This window comes from Arvicola amphibius, chromosome 11 (genome assembly GCF_903992535.2).
Source record: "Arvicola amphibius chromosome 11, mArvAmp1.2, whole genome shotgun sequence".
Lineage (NCBI taxonomy): Eukaryota > Metazoa > Chordata > Mammalia > Rodentia > Cricetidae > Arvicola > Arvicola amphibius.
The window spans coordinates 37966023-37991097 of NC_052057.2; the positions used below are offsets into that span (position 1 = coordinate 37966023).

The following is a 25075-nucleotide window of genomic DNA, read 5'->3' on the forward strand; positions in this document are numbered from 1 at the left end:
AAGAGTACTATTATTTGAAATAAGTAGGTAAAATCAGATTATTAAGCAGATCCCTGCAACAGCTGCAGTACTTAGTACTTGAGTGAAGGAGTGCTGAGACTGGGTAGGGCCATCTCCCCTGGGAGTCAGGGGAGGAGGCCAAATTGTTCCAGTTTGCCTGGGGCTGTTATTAGAAGGCCTAGGAGAGGAATTAAATTGATGTTGTTTTTCCAAAGAAAAATATGTTGAAGTTCTCAGGAGTTGGTGTCTGGCAGAATCATGTTATAACTAAAATGAACCCAATGCCTCTAATGTGATTAATAAGATTGCTTAGAGGGTTATGATGTTTGTGTCGGCTCAACCAAATCATCAGCTAATAAGAAGAAATAATACAGTACCTATGCCTTCCTAACCAATAAATAGTTGTTGGCTGAAGTAAGGATAATTATGGTGATTAAAATAGGAGATATTTGATCAGACAGTTTCGGTGGGCTTCGGAATAAATATACCATGAGAAAACTCCATCATTGATCAGGTTACAAATAAAAAAGTCAAAGGTAAAAGGAGGAGACAGAAATAGTCAACTTTTGAACAGATAGTTCAATAGACTTAATAGCAATTCAGTGTCAGTAATTAGAAATGTTAGAGTAGAATATTAGGGGTGATAGGCTAGGAAGAAAAGCATATTTGATAGATGAAGTTATATATAAGGGAAAATTAATGGATTTAATAATGCCAGCTACAGATATAAAAATTGGCACACTATTAAGATGGAAGATGAGGTCATATTTATTAGCTTTATTTGGTGTTGCACCAAGTTTTTGACTCCTAAGGTCAAGATATTGCTTCTATCCTATAAAAGCAAGAAAGCCATATGTTTATATATGGAAGCAGGGATTAGCAGTTCTTGCATAGTTTATTGATAAATAAGAAGCTGACAAGTCCTGTTATTATATTCACAGTCTAATGTTTTTTGTAAACTATATTTACAGAAGGTGTGTCCTATAATGAATTTGGAGTTAATATAATTAATAAAATTAGTTTGCCTCATTGAGCTGTTATGTACATAGAGTATATGGTGGTAATAAGAATATTTGTGCCTATAAGGATATGAGGCTTAGGCCAATAAAGATATGCATAAGAGGAAAACATTAGAAAATCAACAACCTAAGCCTTAAAATTATATAGAATATACAAACTTAAAATAGTCAATGTATTTTTGAAAAAAAAAAAAAAAAAAAGAATTCACGCTAGCACCACGTGGCTGGTGCCTTCTCTTGAAACAACACTGGGCCAGCAGCATGGTTCTGTGGGTAAGGGCTCTTGTCCTGAATGCCTGACTATCTGGGTTCCACCTGAGGAACCCATGATGGAAGGAGACTAGATCCATTTGGGGGTGGAGGGGAACTTAGTCCCAAGTTGTTGCCTGACCTTCACATACACGCACACAATACAGTACATGACACTGTCCACAAGTACTCTTGTTTAACAACCTGACACTGAATTTGAGGACTCTAGTTCACTATTGGTTTTGGAAAATGAGACAGACTGGTAAATGTTATTGTGGAGATGAAAAAGACAAAACTAATACTGCGGAAAACTCTACAGAAGAGTCAGTATTTGGGGCATATTCAGTTAAAAAAAGAGTAATAGGAAACCTATAGACTGATACATAGCAGCTAAATTCCACTATACACATCATGGCAATGCTGGTGCCAGCAGTCTGCACATACAATGGATACTACTGTTACAGTGTACTAATAGACTCAGAGTTATGCACCCAAACATACTTTTACCTTTTACCTTTCATGAAGTAACATGTTGCTCCAACATGAAACAATTGAGGAAGTTTATGTGATCTAATATTACCTATATTTAAAAACTGCTAAAGCAAGATGATGGGTACTTGAAGACTCATTTGCTATTCTCTAGTTTATAAATCCTCACAATTTCTGAGATGAGGAAGGACTGGGGGTACACTCAGTTGGTACTGTGCTTGCCAAGAGTGCAGGGAATTCTAGGTTCAGTTCTCAGCACTACATAACCCAAGTGTGGTGGTGCACACCTACAATCCCAGCACTGGGGAGGCAGAGGCAGATAGATCCCTGTGAGTCTGAGGCCAGTCTGGTCTACAAGAGCTAGTTCCAGGCCGGAACTGTTACACAGAGAAACCCTGTCTCAAAACAACAACAATAAAAAATAAACAGACCAAAAAATGCAATTTCCTAGCTGGATGGTGGTGGTGCGTGTCTTTAATCCCAGCAGTCGGGAGGCAGAGGCAGGAGGATCTCTTTGAGTTTAGTCTGGTAATTATTTTTATAAAAAGGCAAAGGAGCATAATGTTTCAATGCAAGGTGACATGAGTATTCATACATGTTTAACAATATCTGGGCAGTGCTGTTGCAAGACTTCTACTGTGAAGGCTGAAGTCCCATATTTTAAAACAGTTTTACAAGTCAAACACATCAAAAATAGAAGATTTTTAATAAGACAATGTGTTGTCTAGTTCACATACTAAATTGCTCTATACAGGGAGACTTCACAATCCAGGAGCCATAGCCGTGCTGCTGTAAGTAGGACTTCAATAGTGCTTTAGCTTCTTGATAGGGCCCAGACATACGCTAGGGAGAGAAAAAAATTAAACTGAATCAAATTGGCCTACAAAGTAAATAACCCCAGACTGTTGAACTTTGTTTTAAAAAAATGAAAAACTCTAAATGCCTGTTTTAATTTAAAATTATCGTTTCCCAACATGCCTAAGAAGGCAATTTTACTTGTTAAAAAACTGAAAGAGCATAAAAAGTATGGCCTATGACCTATAATAACCAAACTATAGATAACTACCATCACTATTGTTCTAATATTCTATAAACACACACACACCTTTAAAAAGCTACCTTTTATGAGCTATTATAAAACTCACCCACTGCAAGTGTATAATTTTGTCTTTGTTAAAGTTATTGAGATGTGCAAATGCCAGCAAAATCCAGTGGTAAACTCCACCACCTCTAAATCGCCCATTGTGCCTGCCTGCAGTCAGTCTATACCCCTACCTTTGGCCCTAGCTCCAGGCAACTACACATTTTTCTGTCTCTAGATTTATTTTTCTGGAAGTTTCATGTAAGTTGACTAATACAGTAAGCATTCTATAATGCCAGGCTAGCACAGGTTTGTAGTTATGACCATAGGTAAGAATGTGTGCACAGGTTTGTAGTTGACATGCCATGTCATATTAGATGAAAGTAGAAAAATAAAATCCAGTATGTGCTGTGACTTTAGCTTAGTGCTTGCCTTGCATGTGCAAGCAATCTTTTTTGTTTTGTTTTTCAAGACAGGGTTTCTCTGTGTAGCTTTGGAGCCTGTCCTGGAACTAGCTTCTGGGATTAGAGGTATGTGCTAATACCGCTCAGCCATACAAGCAATCTTAACTATTAATCTATCCCTCCCACCCCCAAAAATTTGTTTAGAAAGAAAATAATCTGTATTATCTACTAAGTCACGTCTAAATTAGAGTTTGGAATTAAACTTACTTTGAGTAATGTATTATTGTAAGACTTAACATTCTCTAGTTAATAATGCCATGCACAGTAAAAAGTTTTATAACCTTTGTATCTCTGGGTATAACAAAAAGGTGCTAAGCAATATTGTCAGAATAAGTTTGATAATATGTTATATTCAGAACTACTTAAACAATTTTTGTTGTCTCTATAGATTTGCCACATTACTGTCTTTAGCTACATTTCTATGGTCACCTTACCTTAGCTGCGTGGTACGTACGAGCTTCAAGTAAATCATCTGTTTTAGCTTCCTTGGCAAGCAGATTAAATCGACTTAACATTGCAGCCTTACAAAGCCGACTTGCCATTGATAAACCACTTTTAAACGGGGAACTAAAGTTGAAAGGAATGAAACATGCAATAATCATAATTAAAATTTATGCTGGCAAGTGCAGGTATTAAATGGCAGTTCATATACATTTATGATCCTGACTAGGCAGAAGAATGCATGTACTGAAGCTCTACTTTAGATAAGAAGCAACTTGAGCTACTTAACTGCTGTCAGAAGCTAATTTAACTTAAATTAGTTTAACTTATTACTGTACTGCATCAAAAGTTAAAACAATATTTGTATTTGAATATTTCTATTGTTTAAAGTAAAACTGATCTATGGTAATACCAATTAAAAGAGTTATTCTCCTATGACCGAAGAAAGGGAGTGTGGAAACACCTTCTGGAGTGGTGGCAGCCCCTGAATTCTGACTAGAGTAATAGGTAACCCGGGTGGATACACGTATCAAATCTCCTGAAACTGTGCAATGCATTCTCTGCAAGCAAACTGTAATTTAGAAAACACTACTGTGAAACCATCCATCCATGCATATGTATGTGCACGCACATGAATGAATACATTATTCGTCTGTTGTAACAGAAGTGGGTCCACAGATCACAAACCTTTGTACTAAGCAATTTCCCCCTCGTTATAATGTATTAGCTGTTCTTGTGACGGATGATTAAAACTGTAAAAATCCTCGATTCTTCTGGTTTCCATGTAGCTTTTAAGAGCCATACGCCCCCTAGAACATGTGCTAGCCTTGTGATTTGTTATGGTGCACAAAGAGAAAATGTGCAAGTTCAGAGTCTAGGTTTCAGGGGAACCCTGCATTCTTCTCTTGAGACCCCTTCATGTTCAGGCAAGTGTGATGCGACTTGCCTAGTAACGGGTAAAGGACAGTTATTCCTCTAAGAGATCAACCAAAGTGACATTTTATTTGACCCACACTTGACTCCAGATGCCTGCAGGAGTTCTAACTAGATCCAGAAGAACCGCTCAGCTGATCCAAACATTTATTGAGAAACAATAATATAGTGTTGCTTTAAATCACTGAATTTGAGGTAGTTTTTATGTAGCAAATGTTAGCATGCACTCATGTATACAAAATCAATTAATCTCTGTATATTAATTTCCTACCATGATAGTGTTGGTAGATTTTCTGTAACTTCCTTGGGCTTTTCAGCAGAACTGAGGAGCACAGCAGAACATGTGCCTAGTGCTTGTGAGGTACTGGCTTCAACCTATAAAATTCCCTTAACAATGGTCATTTTACCTCCAGTCCCCCATATTTTATGTCTACTTTTTTTTATTCAACATATTGATGTTATGTACAGCAATAACAGCAAGCATCACCCTGACATTTCCTCACCAATCAGGATAGTGTTCTGAGTCAATAAAGCTGTATTGTACTCTTTAACAAACCACCTACTACTCTCCTTTTTACAGTTACTCCTTAGTAGGTCCTTGTTATGTGCTCTAGCAGAGCGATGATAGGAATAATGGTGATAAATATAAATTTCTAATTTGGTGTCATCTCTACTACCACATTTACATGTTGTAGAATATTATTTTAAGATGTGTTACATTTGTTTATGCTGTTGAATACCTGTTTAATGATACAAAGATGTGTTGCATTCTTTTATGTTGTATTTGTTTAACTCTGTGAAGCTGTGATTCTTTGCCTGTCTAAAACACTGATGGTCTGATAAAGAGCTGAAGGGCCAAGAGTGAGGCAGGAGAAAGGAGAGGTTGGCTGGCAGACAGAGAGAATAAACAGAAGGAAAAAAGGAGAGTAGAGAGATCAAGAAATGAGAGGAGAGGAGGACTCAAGGGGCCAGACTTCCAGTTCCACAGGAAGCCATGGAGTAAGAAGTAAAGAAAGATATGCAAAAATAGAGAAAAGGAAAGGCCCAGAGGCAGAAGATAGTTGGGATAATTTAAGAAAAGCTGGTTAGAAACAGGCCAAGCTAAGGCCAGGCATTCATAAGTAATAATAAGCCTCCATGTGTGATTTATTTGGTAGCTGGGTGGCAGCCCCTGCAAGACCCCAAAGAGGGGGAAAAAAGCAAATAACATTTACACTTGTGGAAAAACTTCAATTAGTACTGTTGTATGCGATATCTATGTGTTTTAATATGCTGCCAATTTTTTGTTGCAGTTTTGATTATCAGCAAGTGTTTTTTGTAAGTTTTGTGTGTATGTTGGGAAAGAAATAATCTTTCAATATGTTTCATGATGCAAGATACATCTGCTTCGTGCAAGGATTGGTGGATTCCTAACAGATACGATGATCCATGCTTGTATCCCTAACACTTAGCAGGCTGAGTGTTAACCTGAGGCTAACCTATTTATAGACTCTGTTTTAACACACACACACACACACACACACACACACACACACACACACACAGAGTTGTATACTCTTAAAAATTTTATTTATATGAGTATGTCTGCATGTGTATATTAATATATGTACATATGTACATGTGCATGTTAAGTAGCCTTGCAATCCAGACACAGGAGTCAAATCATCTGGAGCTGGAGTTACAGGTGGTGGTAAGCCACCCCATGTGGGTGCTGGAATTCAAACTCCAATCCTCTGCAAAATCAGCAACTGTTCTTGGTCATTAAGCCATCTTCCCAGCACTCAGATGTTCTTTCTTCCTTTTCCTTCTTTCCTTCCTTCACCTCATTTTTTTTCTTTTATGGGATAGGGTTTCTCTGTGTAGAATGTCCTCCCTTTTCCTTCCCTAAGGCCCTCCCATGTCACTATCTCAAGCTTATTTATTATTATTATTATTATTATTATTATGTGTATGTGCATACTCTAACTACAGCCATGTGATATTTGACAAAGAGGTAAAACACATACACTGAAGAAAAGACAGAATCTTCAACAAATGGTACTGGGAAAACTGAATGTCCACATGCAGAAAAATGAAATTAGACCTTTATCTATCATGCAGCACAAAAATTAGATTCAAGTGGGTCAAAGATCTCAATTTGAAACCTGAAACACTAAAACTGCCAAGGGAATATGTAGATACTATAAGATACAGGTATAGAAAATAACTTTTGGATAAGACTCCATTTGCTGAGCTATCAACATGAAAGACTGACAAGTGGGACCTCATAAAACTAAAAGGCACCTGCACAGATAAGGAAACAACCAAGTGACTAAAGAAGAAACCCATAAAATGGGAGAGAGTCTTTTCCAGCTATCCATCGGCAAAAGATTAATACCCAGAATATACAAAACTCAAACAAGCAAGAACAAAACAAAACAAAACAAGAATCAAGGAAACTAATGACCCAATTTTAAAAAATGGGCTAGGGAGTTTTCAGTAAGAAAAAAAAAGTGCTTAAGAAATACCTCAAAAAATGTTCATTATCCTTAACAGATAGGAAAATGCAAACTGAAGCAACTTTGGGATTTCATCCCACTCCAGGCAGAATGGCTAATTTAAACAAAACAACTGACAACAAAGGCTGGGGAAGCTGTGGAGAAAGCAGAACCCTTAATAACTTTGGATGGGAATGCAAATTGATGGAATCACTGTGGACCTCAGTAATAAAAATCATCAGACACAATCAACCTACCATATGACCCACCATATCACTCCTGGGTTTATTATCTAAAGGACGTGGCACCCTCCTACTCCACAGATACTTGGTCAGTCATGTTCACTGCTGCTCTATTTGAAACATCCAAGGAACAACCTAAACCTAAACTCCCCTCAACAGAAGAATGGGCAATGAAAATGTGATATGTAAATAACTCAACTAAAAGAAAATTAAGACCTTGTTGGGAACCTAGGTATGGTGGCACACACCCTTTAACCTCAGTACTCTGGAGGCAGAGGCCAGTGGATTGCTAAGTTCCAGACCAGGGTTAGATAATGAGACCATGACTTTAAAATATTTTATTTTATTTTTTTATTTTTTTTTTGGTTTTTCGAGACAGGGTTTCTCTGTGGCTTTGGAGCCTGTCCTGGAACTAGCTCTTGTAGACCAGGCTGGTCTCGAACTCACAGAGATCCACCTGCCTCTGCCTCCCGAGTGCTGGGATTAAAGGCGTGCGCCACCACCGCCCGGCTTTATTTTATTTTTTGATAGAATCTTTGAGATATAGCTCAAACACCTAATTTGCTAGAAGCCTGGGCTAGTCTAACTCAGGACCCTCCTGTTCCTTTCTCCTGGGGCCAGGGTTACAGGGTTAGTACCAGTAGACTTTCTTTGCTTCACTGATTCTTTGGGGCTAAAACTCACAGTCTATAGTTGGACACATCCACTGCCTTATTTGTAATTATTTGCAAATACTAGACCATAGTAAGAAATAAACTAGTTTCACATTATTTACTCCATTCTGTCATGCCATTATTTTCTGAGTTTTAAAATATCTTAAATTTGTGTGTATGTGTAAGGCAAGGCTGAATCTATTTATAATCCAAAGCCAGACAATATATTTGTTGTGCTACAGACTGTATTATTCTTGACTCTATCCTGCATATTACCCCAAGACTATTATGCTTGATGATGTTCATACCAAAAGAGTTGCATGGGCCTTTATTAAATGTCCTTTGAAGAGGAAGATTTAAAGATTTAAAGATTTGAAGAGGATATTTAAAGTCTGTAAATTTGAAAAAAAAAAAGCCACTCTAAAAGAATACTGAGTTTACTCAGGTCTGCTTGTGTGTGCATGGGTAAGGGTTATTTACTAGATCCTAGATAACTTTCCATGGCTATAGTCCCAAAGGGAAAAATGCCTCCCTGGGCAGTAAGCTATTAGCATTACTCACTGCTCATTTAAAAAGTATATAGCCATTACTAGAAGGTTTTAATTTTATTCAATAATGAATTAATGAATATCACAAAGAAATATCCAAAAGGCACAGAATATTATGATTAACAATAATGCCTTTGGAAATAAAATGTCTATATTGGGGTTCCAGTTTGAAATCCATATGACAGGGGTGACCACATGGTATCAGAATAGTTCTTACACTTGTGTGTTCATAATATTTGGGACAGAATGTGAAAAATGCAGCTTCCTAACCCCAGATTCAGAAATTTAGACTTAGTAGAACCAATTCTATGACTCTAATATTTTAACAAACACAGGCCTAAAGCCAGATTCCTTGGGTTTGAATGCTGGCTTCACCATTTACTATATAACTTTGTAAGCTTGTATTATTCAAAAAGAAAGTTATAATGAATATGATGTCATAAACCTGGCCACAATCAATACAATTGTTCAGAATCCAATAAATAATGTACAGAATTGTTAAGAATAAAATTTCAATAAAAAGCCTTCTTTTGCTTAATGCATGATTTAGAGAAAGTAGCAATTCTCACCTTTCAGTGATCTTCCCACTTAGGCCATCCACAATCTCCAAAGAATTGTCCCCTTGTGCCCAGTTCAGACTGAGTGATTTGTGGTCCAAGTTTATTTGCAGAGGATATGCAGTGGGTACTAAGCTAATGTGAGGTCTGTTGACCAAGTAAAACATGGGAAGTTTTGAAGTGAGTGCATCATCAACACGTTGGTTTATTGCGATTTCTAAGCCTCTAGTATCACTGCAATTCCCATCACCTAGAAAGCAAAAACAAAACACACTCAGAAATTTAAGGTCAAAAGAAAAGATTGTGCTAAAAAAAAAAAGGTATATAATGGGAATAGGTTAACTATAAATACTCCAAAGCTTACTTCTCTTTTGATTTTCTCTATCCCACATTTCATTTGTTTTTTAATCATTAAGCTTGCCTGAAGATCAGCCATACAGACCAGGCAGTGGTGACACACACCTTAATCCCAGCAGCCACACTAGTTTGCCATAGAAACCAGGAAGGGCACACCTTTAATCCCAGCCGGAGAAAGGATTATAAAATGGAAGGAAACAGCTCTCGGGCTCAGTCTTATTCTGAGATTCCTGGAGACAGGATTGTCATTTTGGACTGAGACTGAGGTAAGAGCCAGTGGCTGGCTGTTTTGCTTTTCAGGTTTCAGGTTGAACCTCAATCTTTCTTTCTGAGTTTTTATTAATTGTGCTTCAGGTTAACTGCAAATACCCTAAAGCTCACTTCTCAATTTTCTCTACCCCACATCTATCCTCTTAGCAGTTATTTCCATATATTTGACCAGAATCAGGGCAAGGTAATAACAAAATTTCCATCAAGGAATGATCAAAAAGGAAAAAACCAATAATGACTAAAAGTAAAGAACCAGGGACTGGAACATGGGCGGGGGGGGTGGGGGGTTTGAAGGGGGAGGACGGTGTTAAGAACCAGGGACTGGAGCATGCCCAGGGGTTAAAAACCAGGGACTGCAGACTGCAGCGTGACCCCGGGTTAAGAGCCAGGGACTGGAGCATGCCCAGGGGTTAATAGCCAGATCCTGGAAACAACCTAGATGCCCTTCAGTGGAAGAATGGATGAAGAAACTGTGGAATATATACATGCTAGAATACTACTCAGCGGTAAAAAACAATGACATCTTGAATTTTGCAGGCAAATGGATGGAAATAGAAAACACTATTCTGAGTGAGGTAACCCAGACCCAAAAAGATGAACATGGGATGTACTCACTCATAATCGGTTTCTAGCCATAATTAAAGGACATCGAGCCTATAAATTTGGGATCCTTGAGAAGATAATAAGAAGGTGAACTCCCAAAAAAAGATATAGTAATCCTCCTGGATATTGGAAGTAGACACGATCGCCAGGCAAAATTGGGAACTTGAGGGTTGGGCGAGACTGGGCCAAGGGAAAATGGGGAGAGAAAAGTGTGAAGGGGAGAATGGGGGGAGCTCGGAGGAATGGGGTGCTTGGGATATAGGAAGGGTGGATATGGGAGCAGGGAAGCATATATCTTAATTTAAGGAGCTACCTGAGGGTTGTCAAGAGACTTGACCCTAGAGGGGTTCCCAGGTTTCCAGGGAGACGCCCCCAGTTAGTTCCTTGGGCAGCTGAGGAGAGGGAGCCTGAAAAGGCCAGTTCCTATAGCCATACTGATGAATTTCTTGCATATCACCATAGAACCTCCACCTGACGATAGATGAAGAAAATGACAGAGCCCCACATTGGAGCACCGGACTGAGCTCCCAAGGTCCTGATGAGGAGCAGAAGGAGAGAGAACATGAGAAAGAAAGTCAGGACCGTGAGGGAACCTCCAGCTGGCGACAGATGGGGAAGGTGACTGAGCCCCACATTGGAGCACTGGACTGAGCTCCCAAGGTCCTGATGAGGAGCAGAAGGAGCGAGAACATGAGGGAGAAAGTCAGGAACGTGAGGGGTGCGTTCACTCATGGAGACGGTGGGACAGAACTAAAGGGAGATCACCAACTCCAGTTGGAATGGGACTGATGGATCATGCGACCAAACCCATCTCTCTGAATGTGGCCAACAGCGGGGGCTGACTGAGAAGCAAAGGACAATGGCGCTGGGCTCTGATTCTTCTGCATGGACGGGCTCTGTGGGAGCCTTCTCAGCTTGGTCGATCACCTTCCTGGACCTGGGGGGAGTTGGGAGGACCTTGGACTTAGCATAGAGTGGGGAACCCTGATGGCTCCTTGGCCTTGAGAGGGAGGGAGGGGAGGTATGGGTGGAGGGAAGGGGAGGGAAGGGGGAGAAGGAGGGGAGGGAAGGGGGAGGAGGAGGGGAGGGAGGAGGGAGGAGGAGGGAAGGAGATGGAAATTTTTAAATATATAAAAAAAATAAACCATGAGAAAAAAAAAAAAGAACTAGGGACTGGAGCATGCCCAGGGGTTAAGAGCCAGGGACTGGAGCATGCCCAGGGGTTAAGAGCCAGGGACTGGAGCATGCCCAGGGGTTAAGAACTAGGGACTGGAGCATGCCCAGGGGTTAAGAGCCAGGGACTGGAGCATGCCCAGGGGTTAAGAACTAGGGACTGGAGCATGCCCAGGGGTTAAGAACTAGGGACTGGAGCATGCCTAGGGGTTAAGAGTCAGGGACTGGAACATGCCCAGGGGTTAAGAGCACTGGCTGTTTTTCCAGAGGACCAGAGTTTGATCCCCAGCATCCACACAGCCACTCATAACTTTCTGTAACTTCAGTGCTAGAATATCTGAGGACTTCTTCTGGCTTTTCCAGGCACTGCAGGCCCATGGTACACAGACACACATGCAGGCAAAACACTCAAAATACATAAAATAAAAAAACAAATTAAAAAAAATTAAAAGAACCAGTACTGAACCACAAAGAAATGGTACTTTTTACAGAGTTCTGCCAGAAAGAACCTGTTCACTCTGTCTTGATTTTTAGGTTTCCGCATGAAATCAGCATCTGATTGTTGGTGAAAGTCAAATAATTTTGTATACCTAATGAGCACAAAATATGGCTGTTTTGGAACCACAATGTTCCAATTTAAGGACACAAAGTAATTCACAGAATGACCATTTTCGGTTGACATTATAAACAGTAATAACAGCTTTCTTTGTACTCGCACAGTATTGTTGAAAAGAGTGAAGGCATTCTCAAGAGACCCAAATGTGTCTCTATCACAGCTCACTTTGGCTATCAAACTACTAAGATTTAGATGCACCCCAAGAAACTGGAAAAGTCTGGGATCCTAGTGGCAGCCAGGAAAAGGGTGGGAGTTTGGCAACTTGTCAGACAATCTTGCAGAGAAACTAGAATTGTGACAATGATCCTAACAAGGGACTGGTTATGCATGCCTCTCGCCCTTTATTTAAGCCTAAACCTCCTATTAAAGACCCTGAAAACCTCTCAGAAACTAAAATGAAAATTTAAACACACTGTTCTTTGCATTCATATTCTGCTACGTTAACATAGGTTTGGAAGAATAAATATAAAGAATTGTATGGTCCCTGACATAATTCCTAATGAGTTTGGTCCCAGAACCACATAGTGGAAGGAGATAACCTACTCTTGCAAGATCCCTTCTGACCTCCAAATGCACATATATACTGTGACATGTGAACACAAACACAAATGAATTATAAAAAGGACTTAAGAGAAAAGAAGATAAAGTCATCTTCAAAGAATTAAATTTAATCTGTAATGCTCCTTTCTATAGAACTAAAAGGGAAGCAAAGTTCAATTATATAAAAGGAAGAAGTCTGTAAAGAACTGGAGCTGCTTGATTAACATAACTGGCTATGCTCACACCTATATTCCACTTTACTTATTGTTTTAACAGGCTTAGATGAATACCTATTTAGAATGGCATTTAGTAAGTGCTACTTGTATTAGGTAATAAACTGTATGATACAACAAATAAAGTTCAATTAACTCTCAAGATGTCCTAGGTATCAAATCACTCTCTTTAAAGTGAGAATTGCTAAAAATGTGAGCCATTCAATTACCTGTGTCAGAACCCCCAAAGAGTCTCTAAAATGTATGCTTCTGGGTTTATAAGGCAGATTCCAAGAGTTCTGGAAATCTTCATTTTCTTATTCATACACATAAGACTTTTTAAGGTTAAACCAGACAGCCAATTATTTTCATCTGGGACCCACAGAGATTGTGAGACGAAAAGCCTGAAGCAATTATCCAGTACCATTTTCTTTTTATTGTCTATATACCACCACCCTAAACTGCCAGGTGCAAGCTGGCAGTCAAATGACCAGATATCTAATTCTTATGCTCCTGCTCCAAACCACTAACCAACTACATAAAGGAATCAATGTCTATTCTCTTAAACAACATTATAACTACAGGGTAAAGTTACATCATACAAATGACAATTTTTTAAAAACATCATCATAAAACTTAACAAAAACTCTCTTCATCAAGTCTGTGATTCCAGAAAATGCACATAAATTTCTTAGATCTCAAACTCATATTCATCAAAAACAAAGAGGAACTTCTACAGAAGATTTAGAAACATTTAAAATGCCTTGAGAAAGTATTTGAATTGATTAAAACTGTAAACATAGTAAGAACATTAGTCAACCATATGATCTTAAAAAGTATCAAATAGTAGTTCCCTATGGAGCATAGGAAATGAGCATGTATTCTCACCCATGGTTACTAGAGAGTTGACTGGGGCTATTTGGTAATATTTTAAAAAGTCTCACATCTTTGACCTGGTCTATTAAATAGAAAGGGATGAAACACTACCAAACTCATTCTGTGATGTCAAAGACCAGACAAGGACATAACAACTATATGCTGATCGCCTCAAAGAACACAGATGTGAATGTTCTCAATGAAACACTTGCAAACCAAATCCAATGACACATGAAGAACGTGAACCATGTCCAGTTGGTTTCATTCTAGGCATTTAAGGATGGATGTTCTGGGATATACAAATGAATGCTTTATGATACAGAACATGATAGACTTAGGGTCAGAAATCATATCATAATCTCAAATAGAAGCAGGACAAACCATGTACAAAGTTCAGTATTTCTTCATGAGGAAAGCCCTGAGAAATCATGATAAAAGAAGCATACAACAAGTTTACAGCTAACATTATACTAAGTGGGGAAAACCTTACAGCGTTTCCTCTAATATCAACAAGAAAACAAGGCTGTCCTTCTACGCACAAAGATCTTATAAACACTTTTCTCAAAGTAGGTTACAAAGTCAACATTTAAAAATTACTAACATTTCTATACATCAGTGACAAACTTGCAGAGAAAGAAACCAAGAAAAGAATCCCATTCTCAATAGCTTAAAAATATTTAGAGATAAATCTTTCCAAGCAGATGAGATACCTTTACAATCAAAACTTTAAAACACTAAACAAAGAAATTGAGACAGAGTATGCAAAGACCTCTCAAATCCATTGGTATGCAAAATTTTTCACAACTATTGTGAAAATAGTTAACAAAAAACAAACTACAAATTTGACACAATTTTCATCAAAATAAAAACAGCATTCTTCACAGAATCAGAAAACAATTAGAAAATTCCTATGGACACACTAAAGATCTAAATAACCTAATCCTAAGCAGAAAGATCAATGCTAAAATTATCACAATACCTGATATCAAATTGACCTATAGATCCAAAATAGCACAGTACTGGCATGCGTGCGCGCACACACAAATACACACAGCAGGAAGCACAGTACATAAGACATGAAACCTGCCTAAGTGCCCTTCAACAGGTGAATGGGAAAAGGGAATTCAGTATATAAACACAATACGTATTTAGTCATGTTTTCTCTTATATGAAGAATTTATATATGTGTGTGTGTGTGTATGTGCGCACGTGTGTGTACACGCATATATGTGTACACACACACCGTGCAATTCAAAGAGGACCAGCAAAAGGAGGGAGGGAAGAAAAGAGGATGTAGTTAGTGGATAATAGGACATGAATATGAGCACAGTACAATGACATACACATGCATGTAAATATTATGATTCCCATTATTGTGTGTGTTAAATGATAAAACAACAGAAATATGTATAATGACATGTATATATGAAAATGAAAATGTCATTTTAAATCCCATTACTTTGTATATCAATTTAAAAGAAGACAAGCCCCAAACTCTTTTTTAATGAGATAGTATCTGAAAAGCCATTCAAATATAAACCCAAAGTTCAGAGCATCCTCTAGCTAGGAAATGAATAATTTGTCAATTGTATTCTAGTTAATCAGACTTATCTGACCAATTAAAAGGATCTCCATAATGATCAAATGTTTAAGATGATATAAAGATAAGAAGGATCCAAAATGGACATTCAGTTTCTTATATCAGAGAAGATAAAATGTAGCATGAGCTTTTAAATTTAGGAGGTTCAAAACAGCACCTTTTCCATAAAGAAATGGGGTTCATTATGAGGTAAGTGAAGCTGTAAATTCCAGATGGAATAAATCTAAGTGACTAGTATGTTAATTCTTCGCCTCCAATAAGATTATAAAAGTCATATAGTAAGTGTAATTTCCAATCATTATCAAACAACAGCTCAACAAAGCAGATAATATGTCTGCTTTTACTTTAGTTTCATGTATGCAAAAGCTGGTAAGTCATATCTAAACTGTGCTACAACTCACCGACAAGTATACTGCTGATATAAACAGGCTGGATAAAGTGACTCAGCAACGCTCCCTGCACACCCAGCACCTCCCATCTTGTTAACTTGTCACTTGAGGACATACTGTTCACTCTATTAATTCCATCAGCAGAACAGTAAACAGTGAGATAAATTTTGCCTTCAACAGCCACATGGAGACTCAGTTCTTCATTGGCTTCAAACGCAGAAATAGAATGTGGATTAAGGCGTCTAGAGAGAGGGAAAAAAGTTTTATTTTTTTTTTAAGAAACACAAATTTGTTAAAAGTAAAATGTGCATGTTCTCAGATTTGTCTCTAACAGGTTTAATTTACCAGGACACACTTCATTCCAATAACATGAACAGATGCAAACACAAAGAAAATAGGAATGGATTTATCACCTCCCAGCAAATAACAACAAACATCAAATCACCAACACACAGAGTCGCAGCACAATTTTCCTATTTTCAGCATTGTTTATGTCCTTTAACATAGGATGGTAAGGCCTAGTACGGTGGTATACGCCTTTAACTCCAGCACATGGGTGGCAGAGGCAAGCACATTTCCATGAGTTAAAAGCCAGTCTTGTGTACCCAACAACTTCAAGGCCAGCCAGGGGTATATAGTGAGCTGCTGTATAAACCCCATGACTCCTGCAAAGAAGTTTAAGACCAGCTTTGCCTATATAATGAGGATATATTATTCAAGGATTGTCTGGAACACATGAGACCCTATCTTAAAAAAACAGTAATAACAAAAAAAATTTGTTCTTGTAACTTGTGAGATAGTTTCTTCTATATATAAAAAGATTTAGAACTACAAAATGATGAAACTTTTATTCAAGATTCACCTATAATAAAATGTTAATAAAATCTAAAGTTATTTTTCTTGAATTGTATCTATCCACAGTTCTTATTTTCAAAGTGATTTATAGAATCTTTTTTTTTGTTTGTTTTTTTGTTTTTTTTTTGTTTGTTTTGTTTTTTGAGACAGGGTTTCCCTGTAGTTTCTAGAGCCTGTTCTGGAACTAGCTCTTGTAGACCAGGCTGGTCTCGAACTCAGAGATCCGCCTGCCTCTGCCTCCCGAGTGCTGGGATTAATGGCGTGTGCCACCACTGCCCGGCTTATAGAATCTTTTATAAAAAATATTGCCTGTGGTTATTTCCATGTGGTCAGACTTGGTATGTTTTCCTTTCTTCACTGTGCCTGTACTGTTCAGCATTCACCTTACCTGATACTATATATTCATCACAGTAATGACATTTTGGCCACAGAGCAGTTTGTAACCTCCTGTATGTGACTATGAGTACTGCACAGACCCACAGTCTCCTAAGGCTCGTGAAGTAGAGTGGAAGGAGTGGTGAGACAGAGCACCTTTAGACCTGGCCCTGGTCAGAGTGAATGGAGAGGGAGGTCTGTGGCACTCTGAAACCCACAAATAACTCAAGGCTACAATACAGATACAAATTTGTACCAATACAGACTGAGCTTACTCTGTTTGAGACAGGCATTCAGAACACATATACAGTTATCATCCTACTATCTTAAAAACAACTTTCATAATACTTACAACTGTGACTTAATCTGGGCTGATCCTTTAGGCAACTGGTTCATGTAGAGGTAAATGTTGATGTTCTGTTTCAGAGTAAGCAGATTAGAAGCTGGTTCTGTACAAAAGATTGACTTTTCCATCATAGCAGGATTTTTGCTATAGAAGAGTAGAAGCTGTCTATAAAAGTACCTAAAATAAATGTTGTGACTTTGTTAAGTAATAAAATTTAATGCAGATGTTACCTTAATGAGTATCATAGCCAAATGTAACATGAGCAATGTCTCTGTTGTCAAAAGTTTTGATATTGACAAAAGTCTTATCATAACTTTAGCTTTATCTACTGAAAAATTAAGCACCTCAAGAAGTCCTCATCTTGGACTGCCCTGTAACTTATACTAAAGCGTCATTGCTTGATTACTATCGTACACTTTATATTGTAAAGAACCCCTGACTCCAGGTTCCTCCTTTCTTCCTGAGATAGCTCTGAAAAACCAACTTGTTGCTTTTTCCCTATCAAACGAAGTTACTCCTCCTGTTTTATTACTACCATCATCACCAGTGGCTCCTGTTTCTTAGTGTTGAAGAAAAATCCAAGAGCACACATATAACACAGGGAACATTACATTGTACTAGAAATGAAGTAGATATCCTGAAAGATGGCAACTAATCTATAAGGGACTGATATTATTTTACAAAAACATCATGACCTTAAACTATACTCTATTCCCACTACCAGAAATACATAATAAACCACCAGTGTGTAACAATGTCAAGCACAGAAAACCACTCCACACGTAAGAAGTAGCATTAAGAAGGTCAGATAATTCCTTCAGCATCAAGGAAGGATGGACAACCATGAACTGCAATGTCCTAAAGGGCTTCCACAATAATGCTGTGTCTGTCTGTGTGTGGTTTATGGACATATGTGTGCAAGACAGTGCACATGCAAAGGCTAGAACAGAACAATGGGCGTCTTCCTCAACTGCTCTCCCTCTCATTTCCTTGAGAAAGACAGTTTGGCTTACAGTTTAGGCTAGGTTAGGTAGCAATTGATCTCTGAGACTCTCCACTCCCTAAAGCTGGGGTCACAGGAACATGCAGCCATGACCAGCTTTATATTTGAGTTCCAGAGATTTGCAAGCAGGTTCTCATGCTTGCAGAGCAAACATACTAACCATATCTCCCCAGCACTTTTCTCTAACAAATTTTAAGATTATACAATTCTTTATTTATTAGAGTTAGCATTTTTTTGCATTTTATTTTGCATTAGTATTGTATTTTTTTAAGGTAAAACAGGTCTAAATTTGTTTTTCAATATTCCAGCAAAGAAAAGAGCAACAGTGAGAATACAGAGATTAAACACGAGTAGCAGAATACTAATAACTAAAAAGTTGGATGAGGACACTTAGATTTGGATTAGATATTTGCTATAATGAAAGTTTGAAAGATGTTTTGTTAGGGAATATTATTTTAAGGTGTGTTACTTTTATTTATGATGCATTTATTTAACTCTGTGAAGCTGTGATTCTTTGCCTGTCTAAAACACCTGATGGTCTGATAAAGAGATAAACGGACAATAGTGAGGCAGGAGCAAGGATAGGTGGGGCTGCAGGGCAGAGAGAATAAATAAAAGGAGAAACGAGGAAGGGAAGGAGGAGCAAGGAAAGAACAAAGGGAGGAGAATGTCAGGGTCCAGCCACCCAGCCATCCACGGACTTAGAATGAAAGTAAGATATACAGAAGAAAAGGAAAAAGCCCAGAGGTAAAAGGTAGTAGGCATAATTTAAGAAAAGGTGGCAAGAAAAAAGCTAAGGCTGGGCATTAATAAGTAAGAACAAGACTCTGTGTGTGATTTATTTGGGAGCTGGGTGGTGGGCCCCCAAAAGGTCAAAGGAGAAAAGATCAAAAAAGTAAAACAACTGACAACAAAGTTTAATGGCTTAAGAGAATCAAAAGTTGGGTTACATCATGAGATGTAACACTCAGTTCTCACTGTTAACGTTTTTATAAACAGTAACTTCCACAGAGAACAAACATTCTTGGCCATTTTGAACCACATGCTACTACTACTTCTTGTGAAGAGCAGAATGATCAGTCTGGAAAAAAAAGGAGAGGGAAATCTGACTTCAGCTCCTTTCCTTCTCTTTTGATCTATCAGTCTAAGGCAGTGGTTCTCAGCCCTTTAATACAGCTCTTCAAGGTTGTGGTAACCCCAACCATAAAATTATTTCATTGCTACTTCATAACTATAATTTTGCTACTGTTATTAATTATAACATATCTGATATGCAGGATATCTGATATGTGACCCCATGACCCACATGTTGAGAACCATTTATCTAGAGGATATATTGTTTATATTCTGCTAATCAGTAGACCATGTTTGGAATTTGTAACTGGAAACCTGTGCTGTTCTGCTGCTGCCTTTGGGTAATGTAGTTTGAATGTAATTGGCCACTATAATCTCAGAGGGAGCAGCATAAGAAGGTGTGGCTTTGTTGGAGTGAGTATGAGCTTACTGGAAGAAGTGTGTCACTGCAGGGCAGGTTTTGAGGTATCCTACATTCAGGATATCACAGAGTGTCTCAGTCGACTTCCTGCTGTCTGCAAGATGTAGGACTCTCAGGTCCAGTACATCTGTCTGCATGCCACCATGCTCCCTGTCAAGATGATAATGGACTGAACCTCTGAAACTGGAAGTGAGCCGCCCCAATTAAATGTTTTCTTTATAAGAGTTGCTGTGGTCATGGTGTCTTTTCACAGCAATAGAAACCCTAAGACCGATACGTATATCTAATTTAGAAGTGAAGTAAGATTAAGTTTACTTTGTGCAAACCTAAGTTACACTTCCAGTTATCATTTAAAGATGGTATTTCTAACTTTAAAAAATCTTGTAGGGGTCTTAAAATTTATTTCACAAGGAAGTCACCAAAATCTGCACAAGACAGTGTAATTGCCATGGTGAGGTTACTACAGCAACACAAAAATGTCAGATGACTTGGATTAGAGGTTATCATATCCTTTGCTCTATTATAATAAGTATTGCTCTACTTGTAACAGAAATTTCTATGTAGTTACTTTGGTCTGAGAACATTAATATTTGAAGGCTTTAATGCATTCTTTAACTTACCTAAGGAGAGACCTTCTTGCTGTGACAACTGCGTGAGTATCATGCAGCACTCTCCCATTCGGCCTGATGCACTGGCTGTAGTTGTATTCACCTGTGCCTACAGCCACGACTTCATGATGTCCAGCTGAAAACAGCAGCAAGCTGTTATTTTAATCTCCCTCTTCAGTTGCCCAAATTCTACCTTTATCATTATTTTTTAAAGATTTTACACACACACACACACACACACACACACACACACACGTGTGTGTGTGTGTGTGTGTGTGTGTGTGTATGCTACACGGACGAAGCTGAGTCACCCAAAGTGGGCCCTGGGAATCAAACTCAGGTCCTCCACAAAGGCAGTAGAGCTGTTAACTGCTGAGCCATCTCTCAGTCCCTATCCTTAATTTTCAGTCAGATAAAACAAACAGCAAATACAGTTCCAACAGTCTTAGGACTGTTATCTTAGGAGTAGTTATCTCAAATTAAATGGCAACTATCTTATGCATATTACATCATCTAAATTTTTAATATAAACAACAGAATTACCAAATAACCTTAACCTTCAATACGTACCACAATTAACAAGACTCCATTTACTAATCTACTTCTGTCCTGAACACTCTCTATATAGTATTTCCAATTTTTTTCAGTCCACTCAATCTCTCTATAAACTGAATTAGTTTTTTTTCTGTTGGATTGAAGCTGACTTGTTTTTAAATAAAGAAGATCTCTATGTATTTCTCAGTAGTCTTTTTTCCCATCCACATTTTGCTGTGTTCATATTTGAAATTCCATGCTTTGAAAATGGACAATTCAATTGGTAGTCTTTTCTTTTTTCTTTTTCCTAGTTATGGGTCCTGTCAATAGTCTAGCTCACTGCTTTTCCTTCAAAACAACACAATTCACCTCTGTCTTCCTCTTTCTTTTACTTCTGTGCTGATGATTTCAGATAAACTAATCTTCACCCTTCAAACAAAGTTCAATCTGAGGGACTTACTAATGTGACAGACATTAGAAATGTCCTGACCTATACCAGGCCTGGACAGATGCTAGGGTGAAATGCTGAAAAAGACATACTTTCACTAAGCATGCAGGAGACAAGGGGGAAAAGCTAAACAAATCCCACATTATAATATGTGCTTTGAAGGAAACAAAAAATGATATGAAGAATAAGAGGTTATCGTGCAAGGTAGGTGCTAAATCTTTTCCAAATAAGCTGGAATTAAAGGTGCAACCTAAAGGGTATAGAGCATCCACTTTAGATGGAACCATGCAGGGTATCACTCTGAGGAAACAGGCAGCCAGCACAGCTGCCCTAGGAAGTGTGAGTGTATGCTCACGTGTGTGGGGGTATGTGCATGCCTGTGCATGTGCTCAAGTTCAAAAGCCAGAAGAGGATGTCAAGTCTGTCCCTCCATTACTCTCTGCCTGATCCTGAGGTAGGGTCTCTTCCTGAACCTGGTGATCATTTCTTGATCAATGATAATAATCCCTGTGGTACATGACTGACAAGGGTTTATCTACATGAACAGCATACCAAAGCCAGAATATACTCTTTCTCAATTTTTATCATGATATTTTTCAAACAAAATTTGTTTTTTGTTTCTTGTTTTTTCCTCCTTCAGTCCCCTTCTCTACCCTATGGCTTTCCACCTCAGTAGGCTCCTTTCTGCTTCTATGTTACATGTATCCTCTGTCCTTACTCCCCTTCCTTAACACTCACTCTAGTTTCCACTTGTGGTCTCCTATCTAGTTTCACAATCTCTACCCACGCCCACTTATTTACGCACATGCAAACACTAAAAGTTAAAATCTGCACAGGAGAGAGAATGTGATTTTCTTTCTGTGCCTTTGTCAGATCATTTAACTACTTTCCAGACTCTTCTATTTTCCTGTTAGCCTCTGACAACCCAGCTGAAACAATAAGGCAAGGAAGGTAAGTCTAGAAACACACAGGTTACTGCAGGAATGTTCACTTGATTTCCCTCGGATTTTACTAGCCCACGTATACACCTGTATTTCCTAGAATGTTCTTATTCTCTCTCATATTCTTCATACAACTTCATGTCACCTTCCAGAATTTCTGGGATCACGAAGACACTATTCTACCATGTGAACTTGAAATGATGTTTTTATTCATTCTAGTTTATTATTATCATGTTCATATTATCAATTTAAACATTTAATATGGATTTAAATATTAAAATTTAAATATGGATTTTCTTTCTGTTCACGTTCTTAGTTCTTACACAAGAACTCCAGTATAATAGCTTCAGCTGTGATCACCTAATTCAGGTTTAACTTCCATCATCTTTAAATGTTTTCAACCACTAAACATAAATTTACCTTAAGTTTTAATTAATAGTGTAAATTAGTAAATTTAGTCAATTACTAAATTTCAAATATTGGGCTAAATTATTTGCATTATAATATTTAATTCAAACAACTCAACAATATACACAGGTTATTATTTCCATTATCTCTATTTTTAAAAATGAGAAGAAAATTATAGCACAGAGATGCTAAGTATATAATTTACCCAAAGTAATTTTTAACTGTAGCTCTGTCTGATGCTAATGTTCCCAATAATTATATATATCAAGTATTCCTGATGTAAATATCTTTTGCACTGTCAATCTTATTAAACAAATTTTTAGCTGACTTTTAAGCTATCTCCTAGTACCAACCATATCTTATCAATCTAAATTTATTTTACTCCCTTATATAAAATAATATTGATAATACTGTATTATCAATAAATTCATCTCCTTGTGGTCCTATAAATATTTTTCCTTTTCCTCATGCCTCCCTCTGTCTAAAAATATTTCCTTCTCTCTTCTCAGGGAAGCCTCTAATGAGGCATTTAAAGTCCCAGCTTAACTCTTGCCTATTGAAGAAGATTTTCATTCAGTTACTTCTTTCCTATCTATGAATTCTCAAATTGTTTTTTGAGATAAGGCTTCACTATGTAATTCCAGGCTGACTATAAAGTCATGATCCTCCACTCAGATTCCCGAGTTCTGGGATTGAGGGGTCTCCTAACATGTCCAGCTTCTCATACATGTTTGCATTATTAAAAGTAGCTTTTCATTTTTCATCATCTTAGATTTTCAACTTACATATATAAAAATAAATATTATGTATTAAGTTCTCTCTATATATACATATAATATATATATATGTATATATAAGGTATATATGCTGTATCTTATATATGTTTATAATCTAGGTGGGAAGAAAAGATATATATGCTGTATGCCATAAGAATTCCTTAAGCAGCCGGGCAGTGGTGGCGCACGCCTTTAATCCCAGCACTCGGGAGGCAGAGGCAGGCAGATCTCTGTGAGTTTGAGGCCAGCCTGGTCTACAAGAGCTAGTTCCAGGACAGGCTCTAAAAAAACTGCAGAGAAACCCTGTCTCGAAAAACCAAAAAAAAAAAAAAGAATTCCTTAAGCATATATCAAATATCAAAAAATGTTTTATCAATATCTCCAATACAAAGTTCAGGGATTGGCATGAAAGTAAACTCTAAATGTTAAAAGGCTGGATAAAGTTAAAATAGAGCTGCAACATCAAAATGTCCACAGGAACATACTCTTCCCTATAGCTCTCTTTTCAGTGTCTGCTATACTGAGACCTAGATTTGGAGACGGCAGAGCTTCTGGTCATTATTCTGCATTCTGCAGCTCTCTACTGGTTCCTGGTCAGTCTGTTTACTCTCTACCATTGAGAAGCTTTGCATTTAATGGCTTGCCTACCAGAAAAGATCGCTTCAAATCAATGCAACACTACTGTGTACAGAAGCAAAGACAGTTACTCTTTTACTCAAGTGTAGTTCAAATCACTGAGGTACAAATTCTTCTGCAAAGTAACATATACCAAATATATGGACTTACCTCTTTCAATTATAAAAGCAGCCAAGGAGCTGCTACATTTCAGGTATTGCAAGTGAGCAGAAATTAGCTGACTAAATGTTTCTTTAACAAGCTGTGAAATCTTGGCATACTGGACTTGTCTTCCTTCTAGAAAAAAATAAAAAGCAGTATGAATTAGAAGAGCGCTGTGATTTTTCCAAGAAATGCTTTATTTTACAGTTACATTAGTTATTAATTTATAGACACATAGACAAATTTCCAATTTTTGTTATGGTTATATTCAACTGTAAAAGAATAAAAATACATAACTTTGCTCCTATGAAAGATATGTTACAACCCCAATACGTGAACACTATTGCTTATGTTTGCACATTTCGGTCTAGACATGACATTCAAACTTATGATACACAGGGAATTGTTTCTGCTGTACAGTACTCTCTATCCTACATATTTCAATATACCACTTAATGCCCTGAATCTTCCTCAACTTATAGCAATGGAAATATATTCATCATAGTCATCAAGACACAAAATGCTTAGTTTGCCCAATGAGGACCACTGCAAACCAAAAAGCATTTGGACTTCAATATAATTCCATATTCCCACTAAAAAACTTCCTGACCTTGAAAGATGGTTCAAATAATTCTAAGTAATAACCAAAGTCAACACAGAACAGTGTATATAGCCAAGAATATAAATTAGCTACCCAGAAAGCTTTACTTATTTTTATTT

General features: G+C 37.7%; 1 protein-coding gene across 2 annotated transcripts in view; it reads right to left on the reverse strand.

Moving 5' to 3' along the window:
- Positions 1 to 2486: 2486 nt before the first annotated feature.
- Adad1 (adenosine deaminase domain containing 1) overlaps positions 2487 to 25075 on the reverse strand; it is a 32245-nt gene continuing 9656 nt past the window's right edge. The window contains exons 6-12 of one of the 2 annotated variants that reach the window (XM_038348242.1): positions 24365 to 24490; positions 20484 to 20607; positions 17372 to 17542; positions 15802 to 16031; positions 9166 to 9403; positions 3737 to 3869; positions 2487 to 2600 (exon numbers count right to left, since the gene is read on the reverse strand). In XM_038348242.1, coding sequence (XP_038204170.1) covers positions 2487 to 2600; positions 3737 to 3869; positions 9166 to 9403; positions 15802 to 16031; positions 17372 to 17542; positions 20484 to 20607; positions 24365 to 24490 — 1136 coding nt within the window. The remainder of the gene's footprint in view (positions 2601 to 3736; positions 3870 to 9165; positions 9404 to 15801; positions 16032 to 17371; positions 17543 to 20483; positions 20608 to 24364; positions 24491 to 25075) is intronic. The other variant, XM_038348243.1, reaches the window with a different exon arrangement.